This window comes from Myotis nattereri, assembly GCF_964212035.1.
Source record: "Myotis nattereri genome assembly, chromosome: 13".
NCBI classification, from domain to species: Eukaryota; Metazoa; Chordata; class Mammalia; order Chiroptera; family Vespertilionidae; genus Myotis; species Myotis nattereri.
The window spans coordinates 55,320,735-55,330,459 of record NC_138088.1 but is presented as its reverse complement, the minus strand read 5'-3'; the positions used below and the strand labels follow the sequence as shown (position 1 = coordinate 55,330,459).

The 9,725-nt window shown below is 54.2% G+C and overlaps 1 protein-coding gene across 1 annotated transcript; it reads left to right on the top strand.

Annotated features, from left to right (window-relative positions):
* Positions 1-510: 510 nt before the first annotated feature.
* Positions 511-1,626, top strand: PRLHR (prolactin releasing hormone receptor; the record flags this gene model as incomplete). The annotated part of the gene is made up of 1 exon (XM_081104780.1): positions 511-1,626. One exon carries the CDS (start codon positions 511-513, stop codon positions 1,624-1,626), a length of 1,116 nt encoding a protein of 371 aa, XP_080960906.1.
* Between the last annotated feature and the right edge of the window lie 8,099 nt (positions 1,627-9,725).

Below are 9,725 nucleotides of genomic sequence, written 5' to 3'. Positions count from 1 at the left end.
TCGCTCCGCCCCTATTTCCCATACAAGGGCGCGCTGGAGTGGGGGCGGGGCAGAAGGGAGGGGCTCGCTCCCAGTCCCCCTCAAAAGCTGCGAGCCCGAGGGCAACTCCTGGATCGGTTCAGCTCCCGCAGAAAAGCAGAGAAGCGAGAAGCCTGCACGGCAGTTCTGCGCGTTGGACCTCCAGGGGACAGATTCTCTCCCTCCCTCCCTGGAGCGCTTTCCCGCCCGCCACGCCGCACTCACCAGGTAGGACCGAGCTCCTGGGTCTCGCCTGCGTGGATTGCCAGAGCCCTAAATGGACTAGGAGGCATGTAAAGAACCTGTGCACGTAGAGCCACGCATAGATTTATTTTTTGCAGAGGTGGGATGACAGCGCTTTTAATTATTATTTATGTTGGCCATTTATTCCAAAGGGAGGATGTAGGTAATTGGGGAGGGGAGTGGCTCGGGAGGAGGGGGCGGGTAGAGAATGGGAAGTGAGGCACTTGGATGCTCTTTGTACAGGTGGCCATGACCTCGCTGCCGACGACGCAGGACTCCTTGGTTCCTGACTTCTCTCCTGGACTTCTCCCAGCGGCCTCAGCCCCGGGCAATCAGAGTGCGGAGGCCTCGGTGGGCAATGGGTCAGCCGCTGGCGCAGGCGCTCCGGCCGCCACGCCGTTCCAGAGTCTGCAGCTGGTGCACCAGCTGAAGGGGCTGATCGTGCTGCTCTACAGCCTCGTGGTCGTCGTGGGGCTGGCGGGCAACTGCTTGCTGGTGCTGGTGATCGCGCGGGTGCGCCGGCTGCACAACGTGACCAACTTCCTCATCGGCAACCTGGCCCTGTCCGACGTGCTCATGTGCACCGCCTGCGTGCCGCTCACGCTGGCCTACGCCTTCGAGCCGCGCGGCTGGGTGTTCGGCGGCGGCCTGTGCCACCTGGTCTTCTTCCTGCAGCCCGTCACCGTCTACGTGTCCGTGTTCACGCTCACCACCATCGCGGTGGACCGCTACGTCGTGCTGGTGCACCCGCTTCGCCGGCGCATCTCGCTGCGCTTCAGCGCCTGCGCGGTGCTGGGCATCTGGGCGCTGTCCGCGGTGCTGGCGGTGCCCGCGGCCTTGCACACCTATCATGTCGAGCTCAAGCCGCACCGCGTGCGCCTCTGCGAGGAGTTCTGGGGGTCCCAGGAGCGCCAGCGCCAGCTCTATGCCTGGGGACTGCTGCTCGTCACCTACCTGCTTCCCCTGCTGGTCATCCTCCTGTCCTACGTCCGAGTGTCGGTGAAGCTCCGAAACCGCGTGGTGCCGGGCTGCGTGACCCAGAGCCAGGCCGACTGGGACCGCGCGCGGCGCCGCCGCACCTTCTGCCTCCTGGTGGTGGTGGTGGTGGTGTTCGCCATCTGCTGGCTGCCGCTGCACGTCTTCAACCTGCTGCGGGACCTCGACCCGCGCGCCATCGACCCCGACGCCTTCGGGTTGGTGCAGCTGCTCTGCCACTGGCTCGCCATGAGCTCGGTCTGCTACAACCCCTTCATCTACGCGTGGCTGCACGACAGCTTCCGCGAGGAGCTGCGCAAGCTGCTGCTGGCCTGGCCGCGCAAGATCGCGCCGCAAGGCCAGAGCATGACAGTCAGCGTGGTCATCTGAGGCCACTGCACCCGGCCTGGGCTGGGGAGCTCCATGACCACTGGTCTCTGAGGGATGCCCACCGAGGCTGGGCTGGAGGGCTTGTTCCCAGCTCCAGAGCTAAGCCAAGACGGGCCAAACTTCCAGCCCAGCCCCCTTGTCCAGCAGCTTTGCCTTGTCCTTGAGTCTTTGTGAAATGTTAAGTGGGCTTTGGTGCAAGTGCTTTGCTTGGAGGAGGCCCCGGGAGAGGAAAGGGGATTTATTATTTGTCTCTTTATGCTTTAAAGGCCAAACAAAGCTCTTGGGTTTTAAAACAGTGTTTCCTAACCGTGGCTGCCTCCCATGCCTTGCCTCCTGTTTGCTCAATGGTGAGATGAGAAGGAACAATGCGGGTAGGAGTTAAAGTGACTGCGTAGGAGTTTGGCAAAGCTCTTCAGTTTGCCTTTTAAAATGGATGCAATTTTTAAGGCTGAGGTATAATGCCTGATATTGCTTCCCTAATTTGAACCCATTTATTTCTAAAATTCTGGGGACATAGGCATTCCCAACCTACAGCTAGGATGTTAGCATTTCCTGAACAAGACCTTGATACATCATTTTCATTTGAAATCCACTTGCATTTATAGTACAAAACACTTAAAAACGACCTTTGGAAAGGTCTTGCTGTTATGTTCCCCCTCCCCATCCCCCACTTTCATTTGAAAATGATGAGATAAATTAGTTAGTGAAGAGATAAATAAATAGGAATAAAGAGGAAAAGGTACCAGTCACTTAAGGGGACAGATAGCCGTGCAGAGGACAGACCTTCTGTCTGTGTGTATGTTTGTGCATACACACCCAGTGCTTGCCACTGGTGGGCACTCACATATTTGCTTTCCTGAACATGCAGTGGCAGCTGCGTGCCACAGCATTCTCCTGCGTTCTCCAATCGCTTGGCCGCAGCAGATCCACAGCCGTCTTCCAGCCACTCAGCACCTGCTCTGCAGTGACACACTTGGAACATGACCAATCCAGATGACAAGGACTGGGAGAAGTTTCCTTAAGGCCCAATCAGAAAAATAAGCAGTCACTCACAGGACACACAGACCAAACACGCAATTCCTTCCACACACGGTTAAGGGAACAGGTGAAGGCCGTTGGGCCACGATACCATGCTGCTAATTCTCACCTTAACCTCCTGAGGACCTTCTGTAAACGAGGACGAGTGCCCCGTGACAAGGGTTTCCACACTGATGTTGGGACAGTGAGTGGGCAGTGAGGGCAGGAGTGTTAGGAAATGACACCTGAAACCCAGCTGTCAGATCAGCCCCTGTGGCATGCAGGGCCTGAGCTATGTCTGCAGCCTCTCGGTTACCAACTGTCAGATTCCAGGGCCGCCAAGCTCACTAAGCAGCTGAATCCGTGTTTCCCCTCCTCCCTTTCTCTTACTCCCAGAAAGGAGCGCATTCACTCATTAAGGTGTTCCCTGAAAGGAAGCGAAAGAGGGGGCGATTTGGGGATGACAAGGATTCGATGCTATTACTCCAGTGCCAACAGCCAGGATGGAAGGGTGAGGATTGGTGGTTGGGCTAGTTCTCAATCCGAGTCTTTAGTAGGTATATGGCTCGAGTGTTTAAAGCATGGGGAAGGGTAGGAAAAGCCTGGCTTGGGAGAAAGGAAAACACAGGTTAACTCGGGAGATGCAAGTTACCTTTGGCAATGACACTAACACGAGTGGTTGGCTTCACCTGTGGACGTGGAGAACAAAGACCCTGTGCTCTAATAAGGCAGCCCGCCCACAACTCTGTGTCCCTCCCCCTCCCCATGGACTCACCTCCCAGGCACCCCAGGGACAGGCTCCTGAGCTTCCAGCAGTTCCGTTACTTTCGAGGCTCAAGGCCACACATGTCATGTTTCCTTAGAGCAGCGGTTCTCAACCTGTGGGTCGCAACCCCTTTGGGGGTCGAACGACCCTTTCACAGGGGTCGCCTAAGACCATCGGAAAACACATATATAATTACATATTGTTTTTGTGATGAATCACTATGCTTTAATTATGTTCAATTTGTTACAATGAAAATACATCCTGCATATCAGATATTTACATTACGATTCATAACAGTAGCAAAATGACAGTTATGAAGTAGCAACGAAAATAATTTTATGGTTGGGGGTCACCACCACATGAGGAACTGTATTAAAGGGTCGCGGCATCAGGAGGGTTGAGAACCACTGCCTTAGAGCATTCTTTGGTTGAGTATGTGTGGAGAGTGGAGGCGATGGGGCAAAGGATGGGATTAGTTGGGGAGAAATATGACGAATTGGGGTCTCTTTGTTGCAAGGTTAAATTCACTGGTTCTCAGCTCTGGCTGCTCCTAGAATCACCTGGGGGAGCTATCAGAAAACATCACTGCCTAGACCAGCGGTTCTCAACCTGTGGGTCGCGACCCCTTTGGCCGTCGAATGACCCTTTCACAGGGGTCACCTAAGACCACCCTGCATATCAGATATTGACATTACGATTCATAACAGTAGCAACATTACAGTTATGAAGTAGCAACAAAAATAATGTTATGGTTGGGTCACAACATGAGGAACTGTATTTAAAGGGCCAGAAGGTTGAGAACCACTGGCCCTAGACCCTCTGCTCACAGAGTCCCATTGATGTGAGATGGGGCTGGGCATAAGTGTTTATTTTTAAAGCATTTCAGTTGGTTTTAATATAATCAGGGATCTATAGGTGTTCATTCAACAGTTTCCTTACACATTTCCTATGCGCAAGGCACTGTATGAGTCCAATCAGATCAATTGCATTATAAAGTTATACACCAGGAATTACTCCCAATCCAAAAACTGAAGTGTTCCCTGGTTAGCCTGATGTAAGAAAGCCTGTATCAACTGTGAGAAGAAAGTGTCCCAATAATTACTAGAAAAGCTGCCACCTGTTTCTATCTTGCTTACAGCTTAAACTTTTTAACACTTATATGGATTTTATGGAGAGCCTGAAGAGGTTGGGGAATTGTGTTGTGTTTATAAATATTTTTACAAATTAAGCCAATTGGCAAATGAATAGCAACTAATTAATTCTTACCCTATTGAAATCTATTTGGGTCTAGTTTGACTATAAAACAAACTTAAAAAAAATCGCCCACTCCCGACCAGTATGGCTCAGTGGTTGAACATCGACCTATGAACCAGGAGGCCATGGTTCCATTCCCGATCAGGGCACATGTTAGGGTTGTGGGTTCGATCCCCAGTGTGAGGTATGCAGAAGGCAGCCAATTAGTGATTCTCTCTCATCATTGATGTTTCCATCTCTCTCTGAAATCAGTAAAAATATATTTTTAAAAAATCTCAGAAATGAATCCTAGAGAAATCCACATAAGGTTGCAGTAGGAAATTTTATTTAATATAATTCACTTTAGGTAACAGCAAGCATCCAGTCCTCCTCCTGCAAGGAGTCATACAGGCCATAGACCTGAACTGAGCCAGTCTGGTACTTGGCAGCAGCCCTTTCCCAGACCGACAGGAGGTTCTGTAATCCTCTTTGCAGGCATTGTCACCAGGTCTCACTTTTGGCAGTCAATCAATAGATTTATCTCACTAAATCGGCTGGGGAGTATTTCAATATGTTTTGGCAACAGTTACCTGGAACTCGCAACTGTGAGAGATGCGTAGGTAGCAGTATTTCTGTTGATGTAACCTTCCTGAATTTTGTTCTTGTGGACGTTCAGCCGGCTCTTCGACATGGGGTGCTAAGCTCCAGGTTTGTTTTCTCGGGAGGCTAGTTAACCACCTCTGTCCTGTGGTTTGCATTCCTGAACATCCAGTAGTCTTGCAAAAACAAGGCACAGAACTGACATCAAGGGGACCCAGGTGAAAGTGTGGCTAGATTTGGGAGTGAGCCCAGGGCCCATCCCCCAAGGAGCACCTTCATTCCCTAAGGCAGTTCCTTCATTGATTTTCCTTCATGCATTGGTGTCTTTGCTATGTGTGTAAGACGCATGTGTGGCTGACTCGCTGTGTAAAGCTCTGCAGGCTGGGGCTTGTACTGTGTTTGACATATTTTGGGTGCTCAATAAATATTAAATCAGTAGTAGAGTCTTCAGTGGTGGGATTCATAAACCAAGCCAGTTACACACACAGTGTAACTACACAACCTTAGGATGACCAAGGTTAAAGCAAGGATAAAGCATGCCCAGAAAAACATGCTACTCAGTCTGGATTTGTCAGTTCCAGCAGTTTCAGGAGTGAACTGTTACTTGGGGTTTTCTGTGAACCCCTGGACCCAACCTCAGTAATGACAGCATTTCAGGACATGGCACCGAGCTCTGTGCTCTCCAAGATTGCATGGGCCTAACTCCACAGGCCCATCAAAGGGAGAGTAGAGAATTTCAGGATTAGTGTCTATATACCATCATGAATATGGCTCATTATTTAAATGTTGGCATTTTGTCACCCTCCTCCACATATAACTTGGGGAATTTGAAAAACATTCAACACTTGGGCCTTTGAACAAAATTTGATCATCTAGATTCCAAAACATTCATGACAGAATCATAAGCAGGACTTACTGGTACTTCTAAAATGGAAGTTAAAAAATGAACTTAGGTTCACCTTTCCAGGGATCCATATATTTTGCTAAATGAGACAAGCTAGTCTACCGATGTTGGAAATGCAAAATATTAATTTGGATGGATGAGAGTTGCAATCTGGATTTGTTAAAAGATCAGACATCCTCGATGAGTCTTAGGAAGGAGAAAGCCTTATTTTGAATCGAGTGTGCACACTTCCAACAGGTTTTGAATGGTTCTTCTCTTCTTTCCAATTCAGTTCCTCTTCATTTCCCCACTCGTTAGTTCTCTATTCTGCCTCTTTTCTTCTTTCCCAAAGTATCTATGAAATACCTCCGATCTGAAGCTACCCCCACCCCAGTGAAGGGGAGCTGGTGAGATTCAAGCATCCATCTCCCTGTGGGTCCTTCTAAGGTGAGTCATATTGGAGAGCGACCCTGCTATTCTGTCGCAGAGGGTGGATGGCACCCAACAAGTGGAGGGCTGCCGTCTTTGCATTTCCTGCCTACTGTGGGGTCTCGGAGCTCGCACAACTGATTATTTCACAGATGACTGAGCAGTGGTGGGCAACAAGAGTTTGCACAGAATCTCCGCAGGGCCCATTGTGCGGCAAATCACCTGGAGAGCTCGCCAGAGGGGTCTCGCAATGAGAAGTCGAATGTGTCTCATTCAGCCAGACCAAGTAAATAACAGAGTCTATTAGGCATTCCCTGCTCCCTCCCTCAGCTCTCAAAAAACCCTCTCCACTTGCTGGTGACTAAATCCTGTTCCCACCACCGCCCCTGAATTCATCTCCTCCTTCTAGAATGGCCTCTAATGATGAATGGAAAGCTACACTCTTCCCTACCACACACAATGAGTTATTGCCAAGTAAAAATAAATTAAAAATTCTTTGAGCTGGAAACATTAAGTGAAAACTGCAGGCCTGAGCTCTGGGCTAGAAGTCAGGCCCAGTGCTTCCTCCGTAATCCACAGCACCAGTCGCCCTTGGTCTTCATCCTTGGAGGCTCGCCCATCATCTGGGTAGGAGGCTCGCCCAACATCTGTGTAGGAGGCTCGCCCATCATCTGGGTAGGAGGCTCGCCCATCATCTGGGTAGGAGGCTCGCCCAACATCTGGGTAGGAGGCTCACTGCTGCAGCATAACCTGCCCCAGGGCGGTCAGATGGGTGGCCTGGCCTTGCTGGGTGGAACCTAAAACAAGCAGGTTCCTGTGTGGAGCGAATCCTTCTGAGGTTGCTCTGCCCATTGGGAAACACTGGCCTCCTCCTTATTACAAAGACCCAGCGGCCGACGCAGGTGGGAAATCAGAGCGCTGGTAAGAACCTTCAATGGCCATCACCGTTCCTTAAAATCAGGCCCCTGTTTATTCCAATTTCCTTCCTACCCCAGGCTTCTCCAGAAAACCCCCTTTCCTTCTGGGACATAATTACAGAACTCGGGGCATTTACACACCGACATTGCTTTCTGGGAGACAAATGTCTTCTTAGGCTTGTAATGACATTAATAATCAGCGCTCTTGAAGTGCAGCTGATGGAGGCAGGTGCTTCCGCCTGACCTAGCCTCCAGGGCATGGCCTCGTCCGGGACACGCGGGACATGTGGTCTCCTACATCCCTCGGCAAACGAGGTGAGTGGAGGAGTAGGATCAGGAGCCCGCAGTTTTGCGGTGGGGGGGTGGGGGGGTGGGGGGGGGGGAGGGGGCCTGCGCGCTGCACCAGCACGTCTAGCGCCACCGCTGGTGCCTCTCGCCCCTGCAGGGTGAGCTGGCTCCGGGGGGGGGGGGGGGGGGGGTGGGGGTGGGGGTGGGGAGGACTGGCTGAGGGGCCACAGCGGGGCTGCCGGGCCGTTCTCCCGGCCGAAGAGCAGAGGGTGTCGGTGGTGGGACGTCCGCAGGCCTGTAGTTCTGGGCTGTGCAGGGACCGCTCCGTGCCCACCAGCGAGCGGGCTGCTGGCCTTGGCCTGGCCTAGGCGCCTGAATCGCAGCGCTGGGTGCCCAGCGCCTTCCTCTGCTCCTGCGTGGTCCTCCCGCAGCCCCGCGTCCTTTCCTTGTGGGCATTTGGCTTCCTGTCCTCATGAGTTCGTGGCTATTCTGCAGCTGCGCCACGCGTGGTGGCTAGAGCGCTGGGCCAGCACCAAGGCGGCGCCATGGGGACGCGGGGGTCGCCTCTGGGGAGTCTCGCAGAGCTTCTAGGCCCGGTCTGCGAGCCCCCAGACCCCGCAACACGGTCCCGGAGGCCTGCGGTGTCTGCGGCCCCCGCGCCCACCCCCAGAGCGTCTTTCAGCTGCTCCGGGGACTGGGCCTGAGCCTCGTCTCCCCGCTCCGCAGGCTCCTGCTCTGCCCCCGGCGCCTCCCGCACCTGCTGGCCCAGCGCCGGGTCTGGCCTCGCTCTCCCTCCACGTCCGAGCCAGGCCAGAGGCCAAGCCCTGACTATCCGCCCCTCTCTTGCTCTGCCCTGCGTTAGTGGGGGCGCTGCGGGCAGGGGGCACTGCGGGGCGTCGGCCACAAGGGGCGCTGCGGGGCAGAGGGCGCTGCGGGCAGGAGGTGCTGAGGGGCGCCGGCCACTAGGGGCGCTGCTGGCAGGGGGCGCTGCGGGGCGGCGGCCACTAGGGGCGCTGCAGGGCAGGGGGCTCTGCGGGGCGGCGGCCACTAGGGGCGCCCCCGCGGTCCTCGCGAGATCCTGCCTTGGGCGTGCGCGCACGCTCAGACCTCGAAGTCGGCGGCAGGCAGCTTCCGGCGCGGGGTGGCTTGGCCCGCGCGGACGACCCATCCTCTGGGGCTCCTCTCGGGACGGGTTCTGCGGCCTCAGCCTAAGTCACCCGCACGTAGCTCCTCCCAGGCGTTTCTTGGTTACCGAGGAAACCACGCAGGACTTCCGAGGTACACGAGGTACACGCACGAGCTCCCGCATGGCTGGGCCCTCGAGGGGGATGGTCGGGTGTGTGTTGGGGGATGGGAGACGGGTGGGGTGGGGTGGGGTGGGGGTGGGAGAGCGCTCGGTTCTGGCCCGCTTCTGGCTGAACGTGCCACCCAGGCCTTTGCCCGCTTCCTGCGCATTATCCCGACTGGGCAGTAGCTGGACTTGCGGCGTCCTCGTCCTCCACTCCTGCCAGTGGGCATGGCCCGCCCGGGGTGGGTGTGTGAATCCAGGTCTATCTGGTTCCAAAGCCCCTTCCCGGCACATTGTCCTGCACCACACAATTGACACGCTAATAATGACAAGGGACAGTCATAACAGTAATAACCTTAGCTCTGTTTCATTTGCGGCCATTTGCAATCGACTCACATTTTACAGGCCAGGGGAGTAAGTCACAGAGAGGCGAGGCTGCTCTCCCACGGTCCTCTGGCTTGTGAGTGGCAACGTGGAGAATCAGACTCAGGCCACTGCTGCAAAGCCCATAGTCCTTCCCCTCTACACGGAGCTCCCTCTCGGGAAGCAGGTGTTTCCCAACATGATGGGGTTGTCCCAAAACACACCCCCTTGGTCCCTGGTGCTTTGTGTTTGCCCAGACAACTGGGCTCTTGGCACACGTGATACCAAGGCTGGCTTGGAGACAAAGCCCAAACC